This window comes from Amia ocellicauda, chromosome 2 (genome assembly GCF_036373705.1).
Source record: "Amia ocellicauda isolate fAmiCal2 chromosome 2, fAmiCal2.hap1, whole genome shotgun sequence".
In the NCBI taxonomy this organism is placed as follows: domain Eukaryota; kingdom Metazoa; phylum Chordata; class Actinopteri; order Amiiformes; family Amiidae; genus Amia; species Amia ocellicauda.
The window spans coordinates 13,684,620-13,712,232 of record NC_089851.1 but is presented as its reverse complement, the minus strand read 5'-3'; the positions used below and the strand labels follow the sequence as shown (position 1 = coordinate 13,712,232).

General features: G+C 37.8%; 1 protein-coding gene across 4 annotated transcripts in view; it reads left to right on the top strand.

Moving 5' to 3' along the window:
- slc35d4 (solute carrier family 35 member D4) overlaps positions 1 to 25,220 on the top strand; it is a 28,121-nt gene extending 2,901 nt beyond the window's left edge. For 3 of the 4 annotated variants that reach the window (XM_066719454.1, XM_066719469.1, XM_066719478.1), the window contains 9 exons: positions 14 to 39; positions 404 to 455; positions 2,485 to 2,533; positions 2,909 to 2,954; positions 8,668 to 8,703; positions 9,826 to 9,860; positions 10,054 to 10,123; positions 10,590 to 10,683; positions 23,439 to 25,220. In XM_066719454.1, coding sequence (XP_066575551.1) covers positions 14 to 39; positions 404 to 455; positions 2,485 to 2,533; positions 2,909 to 2,954; positions 8,668 to 8,703; positions 9,826 to 9,860; positions 10,054 to 10,123; positions 10,590 to 10,683; positions 23,439 to 23,636 — 606 coding nt within the window. In that variant the 3' untranslated portion in view covers positions 23,637 to 25,220. Of the gene's footprint in view, positions 1 to 13; positions 40 to 403; positions 456 to 2,484; positions 2,534 to 2,908; positions 2,955 to 8,667; positions 8,704 to 9,825; positions 9,861 to 10,053; positions 10,124 to 10,589; positions 10,684 to 16,010; positions 16,076 to 23,438 lie in introns of all 4 variants that reach the window. The other variant, XM_066719463.1, reaches the window with a different exon arrangement.
- Positions 25,221 to 27,613: the final 2,393 nt, after the last annotated feature.

Genomic DNA, 27,613 nt, shown 5'->3' with positions numbered 1-27,613 from the left:
TTCCTTTATATAGCGTACATCTCTGAAAAAAGTAGTCAGGTATGCTTTTTAATGTTTATTTCATGGGACCTTATGTTATTCTGTTGCATTTGCTTTTTTGGTTAACAGAGACTTGTATTGGATCTGGTTCTTAATACTCTCTAAATATCACTTTTGTTCTGGCCTGTCCTGCCCGTTTGATTGCCATTAAATAAATTATGTTTGGAGACTGATGTCTGGTGTCTCTGAATCTGTCCGCTCTTCTACTGTTTAAAGTTGAGTTCTTGTATGTAACCATTGTGCCCTTCGTTGTCTTCTTTATTCCCTTTTTACTTTTACTTTTTTACTTTCGTGCCATTAAATACATTCCTAATTTATTAACAAGTAGTAAGTGACTTGCACACACTGTTTTATTTTTTTATAGTGTGTCTATGCTGCTCACAGCTGCTGCATGCCTTCCTCTCCATGACCCCCAGGTGAGATGATAATGTATTTACACAGCCCCCCTGCGTGTGCAATTAGTATAGCACCCAGAAGGTTATAGCCTTCTTCTCAGAGATGTTTGGTTGTCATGGTCTCATCTCTACATCTCTTAAGAGCTTAATATATAAAAAATAAATTTGCAAGAATAATATAAACGTAGTACAAAAACTGTAAATTATAGAAAATGCAATATAATATTCAGTTACTGCTGTCTAAATTTAGTGTCTGTTGTTTAAAAATATGAGTGCATTTATTTACCTGGGGTGGTGCAATCTTTATAATAATCTGCACCTGCAGTGCTAATCAAGGACTGTGAAACCATCTGGAAATGTATAGTATTTATGCTAAGACTACACTGCTCTGAAGATGTACAGACTTTTATTATTCAAGTTGCACCAGCAGAGGGTAGTGTTTAGTAATAAATCATTTCTGATTATATAGATCAACTTCTTTATGTACCTCTGCTGTTTTCTACCAAGGCTTAATTATATATAAATATATATATATATATATATATATATATATATATATATATATATATATATGAGAGAGAGAGAGAGAGAGAGAGAGAGAGAGAGAGAGAGAGATTTACTATTCAAAAGCTCAAGCTATATATATGTATGCATATGTGGTATACAAGTTTCTTCTTCTCAGGAATACTTCCAAAAAATGTTTTGAAAACAGTTGAACTATATGATTTTTATATTGCCATAATGTTGAAATTGTAAAACACCTGTTTCTATATACAAACAGATTAAGTGTTTTATAAATTCAGGTATAAATAAATGTTCATAAACCATAAATATTATCAATTTTATAGGGACTACATTTTTAATGTGTATATGATGTTATATGAGATTTTGTAACTATAGTTAGTAATCTAGAAGATGGGTCATTGATGGTTTTTTAATGTTGCCTTAAACAAGGTTCTGTTAAAATGGAAGCCTGGAAGAGAATAATAGTTGAGTAACCTTGGAGATTAATTATAATGACTATCCATTACTATCTTTCACATAAAAGCATATTCTATGAGAAAACCCTGATGCAACTTGAGTCTAAGATTCTTTCCAGATTGTGATTACTTGTTTTAATATAGAAAATAATAATAATAAGAAAAACACTACTAATATTGTTTCTTATAGTGTTATCTGATTCCTTTTTGGAAAGATTAATTTATTTGATTTAGCATATTTTGTATCTGTTAGCACATTCTTCAGAATTGAAATAAATCACAAAAAATCCCAATCGGCTTAAGGAGGCCTGTGTATCTGAAAGGCAGAAATTCTTTAGTAGAGCAGACTAATGGTGGAGAATAGTGGAGTCAGCCAAAGTTGACTGGCATTCTGTTTAAGAAAGAAAATTAGTATAGTAGAGATGTTTTTCATTCCTTTGGTCAGTGTAGTCCATGGTAAGCTGTGTAAGTGTTTACAGCACAAGGTTTGCTATGAATTGGAGACTTTTTAGTGGATACATTTATGTTTTTGGTAAGCAACACAATAAAAAAGTGTTTAGTAAAATATAAACTCCCATTCTACATATTTCAGTCACACATCTGGCTGTAAGCTGGAGAGTTAAACACTTACACTGTAAATGTGATATACTTTTTAAGGATTTTACATTAATTATTAATGGTCAGCATTCTGAAAGGCAGAGGACACTTCAAGAGCAGTCCTCTAATTAGCTCTATACTTACGCTTTCTAAAATGTCAACAAAAAAAAAAAATACAAGGTAGCTGCTGTCATACTGAGCATGAAAGGTTTCTGTTTACTAAAGATCAAGCCAGTATGTCCTCTTTGTGGATTAGCCTTTTGTAATGCTTGAAAAGCTAAAATTACTGTTGTCTTCAACATACTAGAGAATGTCAAATAAATAGATATGTTATCACTGTCAAACCAATGGAGAAAGCTGTTTACAGCATTAAAAAAATCAAAATGCAAAATTAAATGGTCAATACTAATGTGGAGTAAAGCCACTTGATGGAGCCAAACCCCCTTACTTGTATATTTTATTATTTGTTTCAGTTTGATCCTGGTGGTTACTTCTGGGCAGTAATCCATTTCTGCTGTGTAGGTGAGATATATATAGTTGTAATTAATGCTTTTCATAAAATATGTGTTTTTAAATGCCAGTAAAAATTTACATTTACAAATTTGATTTAAGAATTTGTAAACACTACTGTTTGATATTTAAAAACAGAGAACATAATACAAAATGGTATGTAAAGTAAAGTAAAAAGAACGTATAGTAGGTTTCATATGTTGCCTCCCTACACAATCTAGAAATGCAAACAATTAAATGTTTGAATAATTTACCCCCCAAAAAAAGTTTGAACAGTATTTGGTAAATTCTTCAAGAAGCATCAATACAGGATTCATTTAAACACCTTAAAATTGAGTTAGAATTGCAACACCATTATTTCTGACTGCTGTGATTTCTGTGTTTCAGGTGGATACAAAGTATTTCAGAAGCTTCAAAAATCCACATTATTAAGGTATTATTTTTGTGTTATTTTGGTATACATTGTGGTCAAGGGAGAAGATAATCTCTTAACTGGGTTATTAGCAGACATTTTCTAACAATATATTTTGTTATCAGAGTTTTGGAAATGTGTATTGTCGATAAGTTATCTTCTCAATGTTTTTAGACTCCCCTTGAACATCTTTTTGGGACACCTAAAGTGATGTCACAGACTTTTGCTGCTGTCAGATCAGGGAGTTCTTATTATGTTTACATACAAGGATACATTTATACTGCTGGGTTTTTTAAACTGCAAGCAATCTAGGTGAAGTACCTTGCTCAAGGGTACAACTTTAGTGTCCCCCTCCTGAGATTGAACCCATGACCCTGCGCCATAATCACTCCTCCACAGTGTATTGCTAGTCTGTGTTTCTTGTTAATCTGTAATTTATTGTATTTAATTGTATTTATCTGTAAGAGCCTCTTAGGAGCACAGAGATTGAAAGTGTAAACAGGCACTACTCTAGTTCTGTGGTTTCCTAAAATGCACGTGGCCACACTTCTTTATGCCACACGTGGTGCGGATGCCACTGCATGGCATGATCTAGTCAGTGGCAGTTGCTGTGTGAGACATGAACTGGGGAGTAGATGAGTCCCAACTGAAAAGTGGGTTGAGCTGAAATGCCAGCATTAGATCAAACTGAAAATCGCTATGACTAGAATAACCGGTTGACATACAGTGAGGGAAAAAATAATTTGATCCCCTGCTGATTTTGTACGTTTGCCCACTGACAAAGAAATGATCAGTCTATAATTTTAATGGTAGGTGTATTTTAACAGTGAGAGACAGAATAACAACAAAAAAATCCAGAAAAACACGTTTCTAAAAAGTTATAAATTGATTTGCATGTTAATGAGGGAAATAAGTATTTGACCCCTTCGACTTAGTACTTGGTGGCAAAACCCTTGTTGGCAATCACAGAGGTCAGACGTTTCTTGTAGTTGGCCACCAGGTTTGCACACATCTCAGGAGGGATTTTGTCCCACTCCTCTTTGCAGATCCTCTCCAAGTCATTAAGGTTTCGAGGCTGACGTTTGGCAACTCGAACCTTCAGCCCCCTCCACAGATTTTCTGTGGGATTAAGGTCTGGAGACTGGCTAGGCCACTCCAGGACCTTAATGTGCTTCTTCTTGAGCCAGTCCTTTGTTGCCTTTGCTGTGTGTTTTGGGTCATTGTCATGCTGGAATACCCATCCACGACCCATTTTCAATGCCCTGGCTGAGGGAAGGAGGTTTTCACCCAAGATTTGATGGTACATGGCCCCGTCCATCATCCTTTGATGCGGTGCAGTTGTCCTGTCCCCTTAGCAGAAAAACACCCCCAAAGCATAATGTTTCCACCTCCATGTTTGATGGTGGGGATGGTGTTCTTGGGGTCACTCCTCCTCCTCCAAACACAGCGAGTTGAGTTGATGCCAAAGAGCTTGATTTTGGTCTCATCTGACCACAACACTTTCACCCAGTTCTCCTCTGAATCATTCAGATGTTCACTGGCAAACTTCAGACGGGCGGTACATGTGCTTTCTTGAGCAGGGGGACCTTGCGGGCGCTGCAGGATTTCAGCCCTTCACGGCATAGTGTGTTACCAATTGTTTTCTTGATGACTATGGTCCCAGCTGTCTTGAGATCATTAACAAGATCCTCCTGTGTAGTTCTGGGCTGATTCCTCACCGTTCTCATGATCATTGAAACTCCACGAGGTGAGATCTTGCATGGAGCCCCAGACCGAGGGAGACTGACAGTTATTTTGTGTTTCTTCCATTTGCGAATAATCGCACCAACTGTTGTCACCTTCTCACCAAGCTGCTTGGCGATGGTCTTGTAGCCCATTCCAGCCTTGTGTAGGTCTACAATCTTGTCCCTGACATCCTTGGACAGCTCTTTGGTCTTGGCCATGGTGGAGATTTTGGAATCTGATTGATTAATTGCTTCTGTGGACAGGTGTCTTTTATACAGGTAACGAGCTGAGATTAGGAGCAGTCCCTTTAAGAGAGAGCTCCTAATCTCAGCTCGTTACCTGTATAAAAGACACCTGGGAGCCAGAAATCTTGCTGATTGATAGGGGATCAAAAACTTATTTCCCTCATTAACATGCAAATCAATTTATAACTTTTTAGAAACGCGTTTTTCTGGATTTTTTTGTTGTTATTCTGTCTCTCACTGTTAAAATACACCTACCATTAAAATTATAGACTGATCATTTCTTTGTCAGTGGGCAAACGTACAAACTCAGCAGGGGATCAAATACTTTTTTCCCTCACTGTATGTGTATATACACTCACCTAAAGGATTATTAGGAACACCTGTTCAATTTCTCATTAATGCAATTATCTAACCAACCAATCACATGGCAGTTGCTTCAATGCATTTAGGGGTGTGGTCCTGGTCAAGACAATCTCCTGAACTCCAAACTGAATGTCTGAATGGGAAAGAAAGGTGATTTAAGCAATTTTGAGCGTGGCATGGTTGTTGGTGCCAGACGGGCCGGTCTGAGTATTTCACAATCTGCTCAGTTACTGGGATTTTCACGCACAACCATTTCTAGGGTTTACAAAGAATGGTGTGAAAAGGGAAAAACATCCAGTATGCGGCAGTCCTGTGGGCGAAAATGCCTTGTTGATGCTAGAGGTCAGAGGAGAATGGGCCGACTGATTCAAGCTGATAGAAGAGCAACTTTGACTGAAATAACCACTCGTTACAACCGAGGTATGCAGCAAAGCATTTGTGAAGCCACAACACGTACAACCTTGAGGCGGATGGGCTACAACAGCAGAAGACCCCACTGGGTACCACTCATCTCCACTACAAATAGGAAAAAGAGGCTACAATTTGCACAAGCTCACCAAAATTGGACAGTTGAAGACTGGAAAAATGTTGCCTGGTCTGATGAGTCTCGATTTCTGTTGACATTCAGATGGTAGAGTCAGAATTTGGCGTAAACAGAATGAGAACATGGATCCATCATGCCTTGTTACCACTGTGCAGGCTGGTGGTGGTGGTGTAATGGTGTGGGGGATGTTTTCTTGGCACACTTTAGGCCCCTTAGTGCCAATTGGGCATCGTTTAAATGCCACGGCCTACCTGAGCATTGTTTCTGACCATGTCCATCCCTTTATGACCACCATGTACCCATCCTCTGATGGCTACTTCCAGCAGGATAATGCACCATGTCACAAAGGTCGAATCATTTCAAATTGGTTTCTTGAACATGACAATGAGTTCACTGTACTAAACTGGCCCCCACAGTCACCAGATCTCAACCCAATAGAGCATGTTTGGGATGTGGTGGAACGGGAGCTTCGTGCCCTGGATGTGCATCCCACAAATCTCCATCAACTGCAAGATGCTATCCTATCAATATGGGCCAACATTTCTAAAGAATGCTTTCAGCACCTTGTTGAATCAATGCCACGTAGAATTAAGGCAGTTCTGAAGGCAAAAGGGGGTCAAACACAGTATTAGTATGGTGTTCCTAATAATCCTTTAGGTGAGTGTATATTACATTAGTGTAATGTATATGTGTATATATATTACAGCGATCAGCCATAACATTATGACCACTGACAGGTGAAGTGAATAACACTGATAATCTCGTTATCATGGCACCTGTCAGTGGGTCGGATATATTAGGCAGCAAGTGAACATTTTGTCCTCAAAGTTGATGTGTTAGAAGCAGGAAAAATGGGCAAGCGTAAGGATCTGAGCAACTTTGACAAATTGTGATGGCTAGACAACTGGGTCGGAGCATCTCCAAAACTGCAGTTCTTGTGGGGTGTTCCCAGTTTGCAGTGGTCAGTACCTATCAAAAGTGGCCCAAGGAAGGAAAAGCGGTGAACCGGCGACAGGGTCATGGGCGGCCAAGGCTCATTGATGCACGTGGGGAGCGAAGGCTGGCCCGTGTGATCCGATCCAACAGACGAGCTACTGTAGCTCAAATTGCAGAAAAAGTGAATGCTGGTTCTGATAGAAAGGTGTCAGAACACACAGTGCATCCCAGTTTGTTGCGTATGGGGCTGCAGACCAGTCAGGGTGCCCATGCTGACCCCTGTCCACTGACGCTTACCCCCTCTCTGTGAAAGGTTATATCAGGGGCACCAGCTGTTCATGTGGCAGACGAGTCATTTGGCTACCTGTAGCAGATGCTACAGTCCTATCAGAAGTAGACCTTTATATTGAGGAATTTTATATATATGATCTAGTGTACCAGTATATGTATAACGTAGAACAGAGAAACACAAAGGCCTGATACCAAATCAAAACCACCCACCAGTTGCCAATACTTTATGTAATTTAAAAATGATTAGTTTTTGTTTTTTCTTTTCAGCTAATTGTACATTATTGTAACTCAGGTTGCATTATTGCATTATTTAATGGCAATCCTGAAACACATATTCAAATTTGCCCCCTTAAAAAAAAAAAAAAAAAAAAAGATAGTTGTTTCGGGGTCTAAATTCATATGCATGGTGTATACATACAGTCAAAACATTATATAAAAGAGGAGGAATTTTACTCTTCTCCAGATAGTTAGTATTGTGATATTCAAGCAGCTTGTCATTATTTATTTATTTATTTATTTATTGCATGCTTAACTTTTCTGTCAGTTGATGCAATCTGACTCCACTCTGGGAAAATTTTAATGCTGTGTGGCAGGTGCATCTTACGGGGTCTGTGCGGATTGAGTTCTTTCAATTATGTAACTGTCCCTGGCTGTCCTTTTCTTGGTTCCTAATCTTTCACTGTAAGTGAACATGATCCAGCACATCTTTGTATTACAGCAGTGGCAGTGAATACAGACTGAAATCCTGGTAGAGCATACAGCTAGCTTACTGATTGAAAAATTATGATTTACAATTCCCTTTTGAGCTCTTAATGCCTTTCTGTAATGTCCTCTTGTATGTTTTTCAATCAGATATTCTTCTATAAATGGGATTAACTAATTGTTTCATTCACATACCACAAGGGAATTTGTTTTTTTAATTGTTCTTGTATTTAAAGACTCTAGTGAATGGAGATCCAGATTGTTTTATATCCAGGCACATTCTACCATGCTTACCTTCAGAAATACAATTTAACAGCACGCAGTTAACTTTATTTTATTAAAGAAAGTTTAATGACAATGCAATGCACTCTCAGGTTTTTTTTCTGGGAATCTCCAGTGTGGATTGTGCTGTTTAAAATTACAGAATGATACATCTTCCCAATCCCCGGTTCAGCAGTGTATTATTTAACAGTAGCCGTTTCATTTTCCTTAATACTATTTTATTTAAATGTATATTAATCATCTGGAGAATGCGGCAGAACATATTGCCCTAACCATATTGTAGAGCTTTGAAAGGAACAGAGAATAAACCAAAATTAAATCTCTGATACATACTGCCACACTGGGCTCACACTTTAATGCGTCTATGTCAGTGAGAGTCTTCAGCTGCATTGTGCTGCAATCTCAGTGGGACATACTGCATTACAGTCTAGGGAAACTGACTTCTCTATCTGCTCTGCTAATGCAATACATTCAGCGTATGACTATTAAAGCGCTGTTGGAACATGGAGACAGCTCAGAAATGGCTGCATTATAAATTTCTCAGAGCAGCACGACTTGAAATAGATAAACGTGAAAAAAAATAATGGTGCAAATCTTAAACAAGTAACATTTTTAGTAATGCCTGCTTTTTCAAACTTTCCCACAGTGACCTTGAACAGCAGTACATCAACTATATTTTCAGGTAAGCTTGCTGTGTATTCTCCACAACTAAAAGGCAGCTGTGGTCGATGTAACCTGGACATCCCAGAAAGGTGATTAGCAGATACACATTTGCAGTGAGCTACTATGCAACATCTATCAGGTCTTCATTATCCCTGTGGTGGTAGGTTTCTCACCACACAATGAAGTTTGATGTCTTCATTTTATTCCTCTATATCTAATAAGGTAGCAGTAAAATCCATTGAGATTTTGAAATCAGTTTACATTTTGCTGTGCTTTTACATTGTGAAAGCCTCTGAGGACCAAACTAGATGCACATTTTTGATGAATAGCTCAATATATTGTATAAGCCAGTCAGGTCCCATTTGATCAGATTTCCTTATTTGAAATCTACTGCACAGGTCCAGTTCTCTTTCTGTATAAGCTCCAGGTAACAAAAGAGCATCTGCTATTTGTGATATATAGCTGATCACCAAAAGTACTGACTTTAATAAAAGCCCTTAAATTTGAGATTTTTAAAGACATCTTCACAATCTTTCCACCATCTTTCTGATCTGAGCCTCTGCACTGCTTGTAATCATGTGTCTCATAGAGTTACAGAAATCATAGTGAGGCCTACCATCTGTTTTCAGTAACAATCAAACTGAACACACCTCTCCTCTCAACATTCGTGTAACCTATTTTTAAAATTTGTCACTTTTAACTATTGGAGATTTAGAAATCTTCTGCTTTACGTTACATTTGGCTGTTGTAACATGACAGGGTGTGGAGTACTTTGACAGGGTGCTCATCGTGAGCAAGAGAGCTCTCTGTAAAACAGTGTTTGTCTGACTGCAGTTCAGCTACCTGCCCTGTGAAGTTATATGCTCTATTTCATGAAAGTGAAACTGCTATTTCATATTAGAAACTGACGTAATCAAGTAGTAATAAAGTAGTAATACTGTTGACGATCAAGGTGAGAAAAGATTATATTTAATCCATAAATGGTTCGTTCAAAATGCAATAAAACATGTTTGCTTTCTTCATGTCTGTGTCTTCATGTCTCTGGGATGTGAATTTTTAATATGAAGCTGTAGCATTTGCTTTAGTTCATTGGGTAACTTGAATTCATATACTAGAACTTAGTGTTGTTTTTCCCATGCAGTGTGCTGCTCTTAGCCGTTGCTGCCCATCCCACAGGTAATACCCATTTTGTTTTATTGCATATACAATATACCATATACCATTGTATATGTTGTGTTTATGTTAGGAATTTGTGTGCGTGCGAGCGTGAGACACAAACATTGTCTTTCCAGTTTTACTACTGGTTTTTAAAATGGACGGTCTTACCCTCTTAATTTACACCTTTCTGCCTTTACTGTTCAAATTCCAGGTGATCTGTTTGGTGCCTTGGAGTTCCCATTCCTTCTGTCTTACAAGTTTCACAGTGGCTGCTGTGCCAGGTGATCCTTCTTTTAAATATAAGACTATATCCAGGCAAACACATTAAGGAGAATGTTTTTGCCTGGTTCAGTCTAGTTTTTTGCTCTCATTTTCATATAATAGCCAGGATAGTGTTCATGTGTTAAAAAAAAGCTTATTGATGATTTACAAGACAAAAGGGGATGGGGTTTCAGGCGATTTAAATACAGAAAGAGCGTTGGCAAACTTACATGCTTATAATTAAGTTTGATATTGGGTCTCAATGTGTACACTTCAGAATGGCATCTGTGATCCTGTTGAACATTACTGTGATGATCATTATTGCATAGACATATGTTAATTTGTATTTATTTCTCCCTTTTATAGAAGTTATACGGTTTGCAATATTAAAAGAAAAGCATTCTCTTGTGTTATATATTTCATAGATAGGGAGTTTGAAAGCTTGATCAATCAGAAGTTTGAGTTTACATATTTTGCTTTCTGTAGTGCTCTTCTGGGATTCCTTCTGCTGTTAGCCACGGTGAGATTGAAAAGCAAACTACCCCTTGAACACTGTGGAGCCTGGGTCTTCTTGGCAAAGGTAAGGAGATGCCACAGTAAGGATGTTAAAGGGCACTACTGCCATATTAAATGCAGCAGCCCAGACAAATGACAACACGGCACAGAATAGAGCTCTGCTAGCTCAGCTTTGTGTATCATGCCGAATGTAATTGTGTATCACAGGCTTGGGAGTACTCGGAGGAGATTGGAAAATTCCATTCTTTATGGCAGTACATTTTAGAGGAGATATTAATGGGGGCTTCATTGTGTAGTATCTTTTAAAGGTTTTTTCTTCCAACACCTAATAACTCGCCATAAGAGCAGATTAAAGATTACTGCAAGTTCACCCATTTTGCAACTATAGTACAGTTATGAGTTCTTTCCCGTTCATTTTTGTCCTTGGTTTTAGACCAGTATCCCTGCTCCTAAGAGTTATTATTGAATTAAACTAGGTTGTGTTTCAAAATTGCCATTGTGTCACAAAGCTTGACCCAAAGAATCAGAACTGAGGCCCTTATTAGTGTAACGGGGCTCGTAGTGTTTAAAAATCAGCCTGTTAAAGTGACGTCGGTAGAGCCCTCTAACCACCTGTGTTGGGGGACTGGTGTTTTGGTGTAGTGGGTTTGTCATTCTGTTGGGGCTGTGTGGCACGGGTCCTCAGAGGCGTGCTTGAGAAACCCCTTGAATCCACACACCGCACATGCCACATTAGTCACTCTGACTGAGCTCGTTAACAGCTCTGGATTATCTGTGTGGATCTTATGCAGAATGTGAATTGAAACTGAAGGACACATCTTTGACTGCTTCTCTCGTGGAGGGAGGTGCTAGTGATTTCAATGGATGTCACATATTGGGATGAAAGTGTATTCTCATTCATATATTGACTTTCAGGACTATATCTGCATGTTAAATGGGAATTTATTATGGCTGGAGTTGCATCTTGGGCTTTGCTTTAAACTTTAGTGCAATCAAGCTATTTAGCTAAATGATTGTGAGGGGCTGTTAAGACAGATACAATGTATGAGAATAGTAGCAAGGTTTTTGTCTCGGGTCTCATGTTGTCAATTCTGTCTCCTGCCTTTATGATAATACAAAAGATCAAATGATAGCCCTGTATTTCATGCACACCCGCTTCCTGCCCCCCACTATTACTTCTACACTTTTTTGATGTAGGTTAGCAGAGGTTAAGGAAAAGCAGAAAAACAAAGCTCTGTTCAGCGCAGTGTTTAGAGTCAAGTGTGTAAGATGAAAGTATGAAGCTCTTTGAGTTTTGTTTTGAATATTTAGTTTTTCTTGTTTGCTCCGTTTCAAAGTGTTCCCACTGGTTTGTTAATTTATTATTGTGCAGTCACAGCCCTGTTACATTTGGATGACTAGTGATTTTCTTTGAATAAAATTAATTAGCCCCCTAACTCCAATTTATTTCACATATCTTTGCAAATGGACCGTTTGGTTGCATTTTAGATTGTGAATTGGACCTTTAGGAGTAAAGAAAAGACCCCAAGCCTCACCTAAAATATTCCTGTTCTCTTACACTTGTTCTTGTGTGAGTTTTCTTTTTCCAACCTTATGGTGGCGTATTTTTATATTTTATTTGTTATTTGGTTGTGGTTATGTTTGCAAATGTGTATATTACATTATGAAAAAAGCCTGCATTAAATAGCAATACAAAATAACTACATCCAACCAATCTTCTTGGAGATTCAGTTTCACAACTGCTTTCACTAGGGAACTGCCTCTACAAACTGAAGCATTGACAAAAAAATATGATGAAATACTATGATACTCTTCTGTTTTTCAATGGATGTGAGACCCCACGTTGAATGGCTAAGACTATATAAAACCACACATGTATTGTGTTCTCATTATTAGCATTGTCCATGTCTGTGTGTAACATTCAGCAGGGCTACATTTATTTTCAGAGGAAATGTGAAGCTGTTTCATTCTTCCCCCTTTTTTTGTAAAACATGTTCACTGGAGCGCCTACCAGAAGGTCTCTCTCAGATGCTCACAAATGCTGTAAACAATGACCAGTGCAAGTAGATATCAGTGGGAACGATTGCTGTTGTACATGTTACCTACTGAGACATCACTGTGAACAGAATGGCAAATTAAATACTCAGGTGCTCCTATTTCTAAAGGTGTTGAAGTCCTGATGAGAAGTCAAAAGCGGTTTGTCTATTCAGTTTTCACAGCAGTGTGTTCTACAAAAGCTTCACTTCAGTCAAATTCTTTCTTTTAACCTTGTAGGTTAAATTGATAAGATGTAATTCCTGTTATTTCTCTAGCATTCTGCACAACTAGATGAAAATTGAAAGCCTCTATTTGAATACAAAGATAGGCCTCTTTGAAACGATGGATAATCCTGGTTTAATGCTCTAATAAAGCCTTTCAAATTGTTTCTCAAATGACTTTTGAAAATAATGTCTGCTAATGGACGTGCTTCTTATTTTTATGAACTGAACTGTATGAATATGCTCCAGTTGACAAGCCAGTTTGGAAGGACTCTTGCAGCTTTTGCACTTTTTCCACCTCATAACCTCTCATGTTTACAAATCTGAAACGAGTCCTGGTAATATGTAGTGAGACTTTTCCACTTTTAATGATACAGCTTGAATTTGTACACTATCGTGCTTGTTCAGTAATATTTCTCCATAAATATATTGACATTAGATGTTAGATGACAGTAAATATATTGCATGGTTTACATAAATAAAAAGTAATGAAAATTTGCATTTTTATAGGCATTCATTTTTCTAATGCATGAATTCCTAAGATTTTTGGTTTAAAGTGATTTCATTGCAATTAAATGATATTCCCACAGACTTAGCCTGCAGTTTAAATAATTGATTATGTACACCTTGTTTGGAAAATGGCAATTTGAAATTACATTAAAGGTTCCAGGGTTTTTGGCAGCAAAAGCAAATTGAAATTGCTCCAGTTGTTTCAATGAGATTGGATCAATATAAACCAGCCTTGAGAATTTAGATCATTGAGAAACTGTTCTCACCTAGTTGCATTTTGTGAAAAGGTGATAAAAAGAAAGCACCATGGTAGTTGTGAGCTGTGTTATATCCAGACTGAAATATTAAGTTACATCCAGGAGGTTCCTGAGTTTTCTCTAGTATGTCTGAAAATGGTCAGTCTTTTCTATGCCACAGTAGGGAAGTTTTCACAAATTGCAACAATTTAACATAAAATAGCCATGATTTTTCTCTCTACACTATACTACTTCATAATTCTATTATCTAGAAATGTTAATTAACTAAATGGGTGCCAGGAGTGAAAATCTAAATAGTGAATGATCACAAGTAGATGCACAACTAGAGGAAGTCTGTACACTTTTAATGTTAAATTAGATATAGAATTTATCCATGTGCCTGTTAAACAGATATGAATTATACCTCATTTTTAAATGTTGGATGGCTTTTTTCATTGAAAAAATTATTGCCGGGAAGCTTTGTTTTCCTAGGCATTTGAAACATGCTTTCTCTTTCCATTACATCACCCTTTCGACTGGATAAACATGCCGTAAGGTGGACAACTGTGGATAACAGCCCTGTCCCTGGTGGAGAAGGGCAAATTTAAGCATTCCCAGTCTGCCATTGGTGCTGGGAACTGTTTTTTTTTTTTTTTTTAATTTATTTTGAATTAACATTTTCCTGGGGAGGAAATGGGTCATTCAGAGATGCACATTCCCATATTAATGGTCACGGTCTAGGGCAGTTCTATTTTTAAAACATTTTTTTTTACTACAGTATGTATTTTTGGAATATGTGGGTGGGTTTTTCTAGCAACCGTGATTGTAGCAGTGTCATGTAAATGTCATGAACATGTGAAACGTGACTTTCTTGCTTTGCAATGGAAAAGACTGCAGTGGTTTTAACATGGTATATTTTCATATATAAACTTATGTGGTCAATAATTGGGGGAAACTGGATGGAATTTGTGAAGTTTCCTGAAATCCAGGTAGAAGGAATGTCTGTGGGGAAAATGTCAAATAATTGCAACATAAGAGGCTTAACACTAACAATTTCTAAGAACTGTAACAAAAATGGTTACATTTACCATTGTCCTGGAGTCAGAAAAAGCTACTTCATCCTGATTTTAAACTGACACCCATTCACTCTCAGTCTTTGTTTTGTTGCTCTAGTGTTCATAGTAAAGGCCTCTCATCATCATTCTAGTGAGCATCACAACTAAATGCATGTACTACGTGGGAAAGCATCCCACATCCATACATACTGCCAAGAAATCTGCTACATTCTCTAGCATTGCAAAATACTTTTCTAAAGAATTATCAGTAGTTTTGTGCTTTCTTTCTGGAGAACATAGTACAGTACTGTGTTAATCCTGCCTTTTTGAATAATATTTATATTAAAATAGAGAGGAACAACAATAAAAATCACCTCCTCCCACCAGTAGTATCGTGGTCAAAGGGCACAATATTAATATGCAGTCAGGAAGGGTGTAAACATCCACGGGACATTCTTTAATTTGAATCAGGTGAAAGGTGAATAAATTGTAATTGATTCTGAGAAAAACAAATAAACGTCACTGTCTGTATTGGAATATATCTCTTCTCTGTTTTCCTGAGATCTATCTGGATATATGAAATGCAGTTTCCTGGGACATTTATCTGTCAATATGTCTAACTGCAGCAGGAGAAAATGTGTTATTCTGTCATTTGTTTTTTTGGTGTTACTCTTGGGTCAGTGATATTGCAACAAAGCCATTATTGATTCATGCATTAGCAATCCCAGGGTAGTTCCATGATATTTTGCATCTCAATTTCATGAGGATTTCGTGACACAGAAGGCATTTTTGAAGCAGTCTGTTAACCAGTGCATGATCACAGTACAGAGGAACAAATTTGTTCACATCGTGTGGGCTGGGTTTACAGTCTTGAATTGTGTGGGGTAGGAGAAACAAAATAAGTTGTTGGTTGGTTTCATGTTGTTATTAAATCTATGAGAGACAGACAAGTTCAAATCAAGCATCTAAGCTGGCAGATAGATTGGGGCATCCCATTTTATTTTTTTCCTATTCTAAATTCCTTATTCAATATGGTTTCTAGGGTTAATTTGTATCAAAATACTCCTCAGACAACTATCCTTCATTCCAATAAACCTAAGATTTCCATCAGATTGTACTGGGACCAGGTTCTTATCTCCATCTGCAGTTCCAAGAATTGATGTAATCTTTGGTAGATGCTTTAAATGTTGTATACGTTTTTAAATGTCATGCAGTATGTATTTCGTATTTTTTTTGTCTTGTGGCTAACAATGAAATAAACAACATAATTTGGCTTTATGTCTCCGCCTTTTAACATTTTTAATGTTGCAAATGTGTCCTCTCTATATTCAGGTACTGGCAGCTTGCTTGTCCCCATTTGTCTTTGACATTGTTGTGAACGTACCAACAGTCTGTTGGTAAGTATACTTTGTTTCTTTAATTGTTTTTTTTTCCAGTGAGTCTGTGTTTAAAAGTTCTACCTCATGCTTCCATTTATACTCAAAAGCAACAGTGACATAGTGGCACATGTGTCTTGGCTGCAGTCTCTTCTCCAGTGGAAGGTTTGGCAATGAAACAGCACATCCATTCACAGTTAATTGGCTCTGCTTCATGATAGAGGGGTAAAGTGTGTGCAATGGCATTGTTACACTATATATCAGGATCTTCATAAGTAAATAAGTCTGGTCAGAAATATGGCATATATAATGGCAGCATTGCACGTTACGTATGTATTTGATCACAGATGGCCGTTTTCTTTTTTCTTTCTTTTTGTAAGTTTTGTAGACCCAACAGTCGTTTGGAAGGATGTGTGTTTTTTGTTAATACGGGAGCTGTAGCAGTAAGCTGGGTTTCTAAGTAAATGCAGGTTCCAAAATTAAAGCCAAAAACTTCATTCATGAAGAAACTTCATTCTAAATAGAGTGGTGCATGGATGTTTCTTTCATCTAAATATAACAGGACAAAACCAAGCTGAAACAGACTATAAGAAGCCAGATTTTGGATCAGCTACTACATGCCCGATGGGACTGCTTTTTGCTGGAGACTATAGGCTTTGGCAAGGAATATGACCATACTGGTATAAGCTGCCCCCCAGCTGAGGTAGTGAGCAACATCCTTAGCCTGGTCCAGTACTGGGGTGCAAGGACAATGTTCATGATTGCTTTGACAAACACCAATCATTCTGTTGTCACTTAGGCAGGTTGAGTATATCGGTTATTGTATATTTCTTTCAGGTCTTAATGTCCTGTTCTATAGTCATCTTGAATTACCTGTTGAGAGTACACATAATAAGGCAGAATTGGAATATTCACTGTTCACTTTGCCGGTCATCCCCTGCTGTTCTTTGAAGTGGTTCCACTCAAGTGTTTCACATTTGCTCAGCTGGGTAGCCAGGAATTTCAATCCTATTCAGGAGACATTGCTTTCCTTTGCCAGCCAGCACTGCAGAGGAAGGCTTGATTTGACTTCTGCCCACAGAGAGGAGAGTGCCACAAGATTACCTCATGCAATTTGTAATGTGAGCCATGTGCGCCTGAGGTCTCTGAGATGAGCCTTGACCATTACATCTTTTGAGCTTGTCTGTGGACTTAAAGAGAGAGGTTCAATGGTCGGAACATTCCTACAGTTTAGGGAAGAAAATCAACTGGAACTGATTTGATTATCAGCCTTGGGATGCAAGTACCTGGTAAGAACAGATGTTGATTTGCATGGTCAGTTGGTTTGCAAAATGGAAGGAAAATATAGAAGGAAGTAGGTATCTGTTAACACATGTTAACTTATTTGTACAAGTGATAGATCAAATTGTATTTTTAGAGAAATGCAATACAGAAATTATGTAATATTAACATTTTGTCTGCATCAAATACTTTTTCTTTGCATATGAAATAAATTGCATATGTATATTCTATAATAGTACTCTTTCCTATGTTTGTTCCATGTCTGCCAGGATAGACCTGAATATAACCTTTTCTGCAGAGTGGTCTGTTATTCCAACTCTGTCCACAGAGAGAAATCAGTATATTCTTGACTCTAACAGTGTTTTAAGACATATGTGAATAATTATCTTTAGCTAACTATCTTTATATCCTGAATCAGTCCCTTGTCCCCAACCAACCCACAGATGCTGTATCTCTTTGCCCTTTTAAAACTGGCTTTATTTATTTTCCTGATTATGGTTCACCATAGTCAAACTCTCTATAGTTATATACAGTACCTTGCAAAAATATTCAGTCTCATATTTTTTACATTTTGTTGCTTTAACGCTTGCAGTCATGATACTTTGAAGTAGAAATTAATGTTATATACAAAACCTACTCAAAACATTCAAAGCAAAAACAAGAAGAAAGAAGTAAATAGAGAATTAATATGAAATAAAAATTGAGAAGTCATGATTGCAAGTATTCAAACCATTTGGTGTTGCAAACCTATATTAATTCAGGTGGACAAAATGACTTTAACAAGCTACACAATAAGTTGAATGGCCCATGTCTGTGCAATAATAGTGGTTTTCATGATTTTAGAATAAAAACTCCTGTCTTGGTCAGGTTGTGAATTTTAAGTGAAGAGTCAACTATGAAGGTCCAGGAGAAGACAGGGATAAAGTCATTGAAAAGTCTCTGAATATCCCTGTGATCACAGTGTACTGACTCAATCATCAAGAATTGGAAGGTGCTTTCTACCACCCAGATACTGCCTAGATCAGGCCATCCCTGAGCAGCTGGGCAAGGAAGAAACTGCTGAGGGAAGCCACTATAAGGCCAACAACAACTTTGAAAGAGCTACAGAGTTCAATAGCTTAAATGGGTGAAAAAGTACATTGGTCAAGAATATGCACAACATTTTATGGCAGAGTGGCAAGAAGGAAGCCATTACTGAAAATAAGTATTCTCAAAGCCTGCATGGAGTTTGCAAACAAATCACCTGAGTGATCCTAGAAAAATGTTGCAAAAGCTGTTATGAGATGAGAACAAATTGGAACTTTTTGGTCTAAATGCCAGGTCTTACATTGGGCACATACTCAACATCGCACATCTCACAGTCCACACCATCCCTATAGTCACGCCAGGTGGTGGCAGCATCATGCTATTCGGATGCTTCTCCTCAGCAGAAACTGGAAAGCTTGTTTGGATTGAAGGAAAATTGATGTACCAAATACTAGAGGAAAACCTGTCTCAGTCTGCTAAAAACTTAAAACTGGGGCATAAATTCATCTTTCAGTGGCAAGATGATCCAAAGCATAAGGCCAAAGCTACACTCTGGGGTGGCTAAAGAATAATAAAGTGAATATCCTTGAGTGGCCCAGTTAAAGTCCTAACTTGAATCCTATTGAGAATCTGTGAATGGCTGTCCATAAGTGATCCCCAAGCAACTTGAGAGAGCTTGAGCAAACCTGCCAAGAATAATGGACAAAAATTGCACTAAACCAGTATGCAAAATTTGTAGAGACTTACCCAAAAAGACTTGCTGCTGTAAATTGCTGCCAAAGGCACTTCCACCGAATATTGATTCGACGGGTCTGAATACTTATGCAATTAACATATTTCATTTTTTTTCTTTAGTTTTTGCTCACATTGTAAATTATCTTACCATTAGGACTTTATATTTTGTATTAGACATGATAGGAAAGGTCTGAATAGTTTTGCAAGGTACTGTATATATGAGATTTACAAGATACCCTTGGAGCAATGTCTGAAATTTAAATCCAGTTTTCTTTATGAAAAGGTTAAGGTCGTTATTTAGAACAGCGTGTTTATTCTGCACCACCTTTTGGATATAGGGCAGAAGTACATGTTTTCCAAAGACATGACTTAATGTGTTTCTTGACTGGTTGAGATTAAATATCTCTGGGGTAAACACCCTCCCACAGATCACTGTGTGGAAGAGACTTATAATTACCTCCTCATCCAGGAAGAGTACCCCAGAGTGATGTGGCTGATCATTGAAGTAGGGTTCACAGATTGTGAGTAAAAAATAAAAGCTTCTCCACAGTGAGAACTGCAGGTTTAAAAATAAATAAATATAGCAGTTGAAATACATTCAGTTTTCTCTTGCTAGCTCTTGTCACGAGACCAAGCTGTTGCACTGCTGGAAATGCTAAGGGATTATAGCCCAACAGCTGTTAATGTAATTCACATGCAAGACTTCAAATGCATAATAATAAAACTTGATTAAAGACTAATAATGAATAGAGGAGAGCAATAAACATCAGAACTTCAGTTTACAGATATGGAAACCTTAAACTGTTTCCTAGAATTCAAGTTGGTTCTCTGTCAATTTAATTCACAATAAGAAAAAAATATGTCCGTTTCCTTTAGCAGGACACAAGTACTTCTGACTGGAACTGATAGAAAAGGAAAAACAAATGTCTGTATGGTTGTATGTTGAGGTTGTGCTTTCCCTTCCTCATCTCTAAGTTCAGTAGCTCATATAAAACAAGGGATTTAACCTTTCTGATGGACTTTGTACAGTCCTTACTTCATCACTGATATTTGTTATGATTCTGCAGTTTTGTTTGGCAGAGAACCAGAACTAAGTGACAAAGGGTATTGAGGCATTCATTCATTTAGAAATGTCCTATACATGGGGAGAAAAAAAAAAAACTCTTGCTTTCTTGAGCAGGTATTACTGACCCTCACCTCTAATGCAGCTACTGTATAATCTGCAAACACTGACAATCATCAAAGAGTCATTGTACCTCCATATTTAGTACATTTAAATCTGTCTGTCTGCTCTCTCAGGTGCCAAAAAGCAGAGCTACAAACTGTTAAAAATAAAACGGCTAATGAAAATCAAGCCACTTAAGCTGGTTATATAAGTGTTCTGCTAGCACAATATGAATAAGTACCAGCTGTAACTCAACATATTTAAAAAGTGCATTGCTATGGAAAGCGGATTCCCAGAGAGAAATAACGACTTATTAATAATTTTAAAGCTGGAAACACTGGCGTTGTGTGGCTCCCCCAACCTCCACAGCTGAAAGCTTTTGTAGAGTTTGTTTCTATTGAAACTTGTTAAAGCACAGAAAAGGAATCCACCTTGTAATCCTGTGGAATGTTTTACTGTTTTTTTTAATTTATTTTTTATTTAGAAGTTTAAAATGAATTGTTATGTACTATTGGCATCACAAACCATACCAAGTATGATTAAACCCATTTCTGGTCTGGGTAATTTCTGCTCTACTGCTCTATATTTTATATCCTGTCCATCTGGCATTTTCCATTTCATCTGTATCTCAAGCATATCCACATGTGAGTGTAGGAAATTGAACAGATGACTTTAATGTTTTTTACTACCAAGGAGATAGCCCTGATAAGTCATCTGAGGCAGCAGTCTGACTCCTGAGCCGAAGGAAAGACTCCCCCACCCACTGCCCTCCATCCCCGCTACATTAATTATGGCTATAGATTCTAGGATTTTACCATCTCCATGTTCTGAATGGCAATTAATCCTTCAGTCCTTCATCCTTCATCAATGCTCTTTTCCTCTGCTGTTGCAGATACCACATAATTACAAATGAAAACTTATGTGCATGAAAGCAATACTCATGTTGTATAAAATCCTCCGTTCTGGATGATAAACCCTGGTATTCATTATTTAATTCGCCAACAATTTTCTATCTTTTTCCTAGAAATGCTGACGGTCGAGTGCTGTAATACGGATGTAATGTAGATGATTCAATATTAAGAAAATACCTATTTGATATTTTAGGGATTTACAAAATAAGCTGATAAGAAGTAATATCTAATCACTGTCTAGGGTAGAAGTACACTTTCAAAATTGCAGTTGCCAAAAGAGTAATACAGAGTCATTGCTACATCACAACTCCTCAGGGAAATGGGCAAAGGGCAGGCTTTTTCGGGAACTTGCCTATCCATGTGTCTCTTGGATGGCAAATTTGTAGTATCTCGGGAAAACCACCCACACTAGACTTCTCTCCTAATTGGAGGAGCGTTTTATCAATATTGTAATCCCAACCCAACAAGCCAAATAGACTTCTCTTGTTAATAATCTTTCTGACTGCTTTTGGTAATGCTTCTCAATATACATATTCCTTCTATGCTATGGTCACAAAGACAAGGACATTACTCACTACTTTGTGCAATAAATATCGGTGGGCAGCTAGGACGTGTACAGACCGTTCATGTTACATCAGGGACTCTCTACTTGTGTTTAGGTCAGGTCAGATGCCCAATGCGGGAACAGCAGACAAGTCAGTTTCAGTAGTCCGGTCTGAGAGAACCAGGCCTATACCCACAAGGTTTGAAACATGGGAACTGAGAAATGTTGCTATAGAAAAATCAAGCTCTTGGCAGGGAAAAGATGTACTGGGAGAAGGAGGGGGAGGTAAAGGGTGAAACCATGCTTCTTGGCATAGCAGGAAGGAGAAAGGGTGGTGCAATCAAGGGAAATAGAAACCGAGAGATAAGGGGAAGGGGAGGAAAGACAAGGGATAAAGAAGCCAGATTTACACAAACTGAGTGAGATAAATAAATCCACCATGGAATCGCTTAGAAATGGAAACGGAGAAAAAAACAAGAAAAACATCTGAGAAGTAGAAGTGGTGAAAGAAATCATAGGAGGTGATGAGAGAAGCAGGGGATTGTGTATGGAAAGAGAAAAGAGGCTGCTAGAGAAATCAAAGGAAAGACCGTGTGAAGTGAAAGAATCGCAACTCACAATCTTGAACTGTGTGAGAGGTAGAAAGAGAACAAGTCAAGGCTTCAGATTCCTTTGTCTGATGAACAAGAGGGGAATGATATGACCTCTGCTCATACTAGATGAGCTGTCCATGAAGATTGAAACTTACCTAAGCTTCCTCAATGAACTTTTTAAGGCTACCTTAAAACGTCACAGCGAACAGGAAATGGACAAATGCCAGGGATTAGACACAAAATTACTGCCTCTAATTCACTGAGGATTTTCAGATTTATTGGCTATTATACAAGGTTTATAAGCTTATTGTTTACACTTGGACCTCAGTGTACATTTTCAGAAATTCAGCTGTGCTATCTAAGTGTATTAAAGGTAATGCCTGAATTAAACCTTTAAAATAATAAAGAAAGCATTTTTCATCATAGAAATTGAATATTTGTCAGGTTTTAATAACAGATTACCTGTACTTACTGTATATAAATTCTCTGGGCACATATGATAGGGTTGTGATGAGCATGATTGCTCTTTAACATGATGGGAATTACCTAATCTCAGTTTCAGTTACCAACTTTGGGAAACATAAGTTTGTCAACACTGGTATTTATTTGGTTGTTAATGATGGGTGATAGAACTGATCTTTATCTGGATATGGTGTAATATTGTGTATAAGGTATAAAGTCACATGTTGTGCTTTGTAGTTAAATGTAGACTTGTCTCCAGTTCCCTAAATGAATTAGGCAGGAATATAATTTCCCCTTGATGGGAATGTGTGTCAGATTTGAATATGACCTGTGCTTTATTTGTAACAGGTCATTCTTAAAGCTAAAGGAAAGAATGTAGATCCCGTGTGCAAAAACTTGAAGGTTTATGGTACTTGGTTGTGGGAATGTTAGTAAAATAATCCTAAACCTCTTGTATAAACACATTAATTCCTGAGGTCAAACAAACACACAGGGGGTAGAAAATAACAGTATTGTCTCGTTAGCATGTTTTAAAAAGATGAAGCAACAGCTGCCTTTATTTTGTTTTGTAAATAGTGCAACTACATATCCCTGTTTCATTTATTTGGCAGTGATTCTGAGAGTCAGGAGTCAAGACTGACATGTTTCTTTTTTACATTGCCCACAGCCTCCTGCTCAGCTGCATTGGAGAAGCCCTGCTGGTTTACTCAGAGCAAATCGCTGCCGAGAGGTGACGGACAGCGAGGCAGAAGACAGGACAATGTGTGGAAGACCGCAGTCCAGAGAGAGAGGTTCTTTCAGACTCACGGAACTCCTTGTGATCTCTGCATTTTGGTCACAACTGGTCAACAATTTATACATATAAATCAAGGAAAACATATCAGGTAGATTATATATTTTAAACTAATCCAAAAAGTGCTGCAGATTTGCTTCTAGACTTTCTGATAATCTCCATTGCTATATTGACAGATTGAAAGGTGCTTGTGGTTAATCTACCAAAAGGACAGTGTTTTTGGCTGTCCAGTAAGGGAACAGTGCAATGAGAGAGAAAAAACACAATGATGCAATTCTTCTGACCAAACCCTGTGTGAAGCTCCCTGTGCCACAGCTTCTCTCCTCCAGTCTCCGCGTGGGGTCTTGACTCAGGAAACACTAGCCAGCTCTCACTGCCCCTGATCTTTGATAAGGAGTGGTTGGTGAGGAGGGGGGGACTCAGGTTACTGTGAACAATAGCTCAAACTCAGGTGGAAAAAGCCTGCCAGGCTTGCTTGGGAAGAAGCTCTTCTGAATGCAGAGAGAAAAGCCAGGGTCGGACGAGCAGACTTGATACTCTCACATGTCTCGTCACCCTGTCTGCACAGCCAGAGAACAGGTCTGCCCAGAAGCTGATCCTGACTTCTGGCTGAGAGACCTCATGGGTTGCATAACCAGAACTAAAGTTGAAGATATAATCATTACTTTTCTAATTGTTTGAGGTTGTTTAATTATTTTTCTTGGTGCATGCAGGCTATAATGATATGAATTGCATTTCACGGCATTCATGCGTTCATGCTTAGCTGGTGTTATACAGTGAAGCACAGCGCACTAGAAGTTCTCGTTTAACCTGTTGCATAAAAATAACATTTCATCAGAGACATTACAGTAGCATTTCGTAAGCACACACAAAGTAGTGTTTTGAACATCATTTCAATTGGTTGAGCAAACGTATTGCTTTGTCATACTACTATGTTGACATGTCTCTGTTGTTACTTCAAATGGTTAAGCCTTCAGACAGGAAGAAAGGAAGTCCTAGGGTTGTCCAGCACTTAACAGTGTCTATAGATAGTCTGTGAAACCAAAGTGTCTGTGTGTGGGTTTTGTTTCGTGAAAAACAAAATCAAAACCGAATTGGCTGACGGGAACAGTACAATTTATTATTTTATGTATTAGTATGTGTTTAATTTTCACACTGGCCTTAAACCTTGTACTACTCGATCATAAATAGTCTAGCCTGTCTTGCAAAGATTGAGTTAAGAATTGTTTTAATCTTGGTCGCTAAGAAATTGGAGAACTTCCTCTTGTGCTCTCTCTCTCGCTCTCTTTTTTTCTTTTTTTTTTTTTAACGAAACATCAACTGAATAACCGCCACAATCGTTGTGTTCTAGTATTTCGTAGAGCTTATCAGTAATCTCATCACTGCAAGTACTATCTCAACTGCGTGAACATGGTAAAAACAACGCTTGTTCTGAGAAACGTGGGGGATTGTAGGAAAGTCTGTTGTACCATTCTTTTTAGAAATCTTATGGCTCAGTTTGCAATAAAGTAAGCTTTAAAAGCGAGTTTTCTTTGGGATTTTAAATTAGGGAAGGGAGAACTGGGTTATGAATTCTTGCTCTGATATTCTTTAAAAGGGTGATTTGCACAGTATGAAGTACAAAGTGAAATAAATGTTTTCTATCTTTCTATAAAACTGTTTGCATGGTTTTATTTTCTTCATTGAGAGATTAATCACAGTTTTAATTTACAAAGTGCATAAGCCAGGCCCAGACAATGACAATGTATTGGTGCCCTGTCCCATTGACTTTCTATAGAATACTACTTACTACTACAACTACTACAACTCTGATGCATTGAAACCACTCGTGATTTGTGACTGGAATGCCACTGTTTATGACATGCTTTCTAAAGACTTCAAGAGAAGAGTTCCTTCAGGGGAATATTACAGAAAACTCCACCATATAAATAAACAGTGTTAAAATGTTTTTTAATTTCCTTAGGTGTGGCAGTATTTTGAGCTTATTGGAAAATTATACAACCATTTTATGCCCTGTGATGTTGTTATTAGTTGTGGGTATGGAGAAGAAACAAAGAAATCAGCATTTTCCAGGTTCACGTTCATATGAAGATTAGACATGATATAACTGTAAGTACATGTTCTATACACCAGCTGTGCTATTAACAAAGTCATGATTAAGACTTGGACCTGAGTGGAATTTCAAGCATGGTGATCATTGCCCTTGAAACAAAGGAGTGACATTGTGGGAGCTTCACACCTGCTCTGCATCTTCAGCCAATAGTGGAACTCATTCACACCCTCTTCGCTTTAAAAAGGCCCATTCAGTATGGGAAAGAGAACTGTCCCCAGAAGAGCAGTCCAGCATACCCCCTCCCCCACATACACACATGCACACAAGTTTATAAATACTGAACAAAGAGAGAATTGTTGCTCAGTGAATTACGTGAATGCTTTTTAAAGGCTTTGTGTCTGTCTGTGTTATTTTGGGAATACTTGTATACTGTAGGTGTATTGTTGCTGTGGGTTTACCATTCCAAGGCAGGTATCCTTGTTTTGCATTTTATCTGTACATACATAGTTCATCATTTTGGATCTCTTGGCTTCTTTTTTGTATTATCAGTGTTCTGAGACATGTCTCAAAACATGTCTTGATCGGCCTTCAGAATGTAGCTTGTCTTGATGTCCTGAAAGAGGACAATTACTGTACATCTGCTAAACATCCAAAGTCTGTGACTTGCTATGAAAATTGATCAACCATTTTGTTAGGTGGGGCAAAGGGCATCAAATCTAATCAAATGTGTAATTGCTGTAACAGATTAGTTTTTGCTGAAGTCTGTAAGATTAGGGTGTTTATTGTGGGCTGAACTGCATGCATTGAATGGATATCATGACTCAATTGAAGTCTTTAATATTTGTATCTAGCATTAAGGAAAATTACATTTTAGAAGAGCAGGAAAGCAAAAATCAGCCCCAGAGGAATGCAACGAATGTTCAAACAAGGCATGGTACATTTTCAGAATATCTAAGAGAATGTCCATCTCATTCCACACAAAACAATATTTAAAGTATCCTGTTGACAGCATGCGGAGGAAGTACTTCCTGTTAGCTTGCTAATGCAAAACCTTGATGAATATAACTGGATTAAGCACCAGTTATTTGAAAACAAAATATTTAAAGTAATGAAGGCCCCCTGTTTGCAGGAAGGAGGCTTTTGAATGCACAGCTGGCACTTTAAAAAATGTAAAACTCCTCAAACCCCCGATAGCCTCTATCAATGATTTTTAATAGGGTGATGTCAGCCTCTGTACAACAGAGGGCAGTCTAGATATCTCTATTGTACGTGTTATATTGATCTGTGCCTATTACTACTGTGTCTCGGTTGCATATTCATTCCATAAAACTGAACAAAAGAAAGTCCAGTAATAATTAAAAACACGTAGCTCTACACACCAGACATTATTTGTATAAATGTGGTGGGGGGAAATAATTTATTTAAAAATATATCTAATACCAAGATGCCTAAATTGGAAAAAAATGTAATTTTGATTAATTAAGGAAACCGTTTGAGGGGAATGGAAATCCTGGGCCACTCCAGGGTCAGGACTGGTCTTCACTGCATTAATAAAATGTTCTTGTGCTGTTCATTGATACAGTCACTATTCTCTGCACCTTCTGAGGAATCTCACTAAAGCTGTGTTCCCATTACTTCCCACAACAAATGTCTGGATGGCTGGAGGTCTGGTAACTGGATAGCATTTTGTTTCCTTTCTCTACAATTACAGCCCAATGAATTCTTACAGAGCCATCAATAAATGAATCAGTACAGAAGTATCTGATATCCATTTAGCTTTGCAGAATTCCTGGTGAGGGAAGGTCAGATGACTTACCAAAATAGACATTCACGGTATACTAACAGGATTAGATGACCATCGGTATACAGAGCAGGATCAGATATACAGTGCGTTCATCTTCACTGTCTGTTTCCATGTAATGAAAGGCTTGAGAATGAATCACTGATCGATTGAATGACGGCCTGCATTCACATACAAATGGCCACACAATAAACA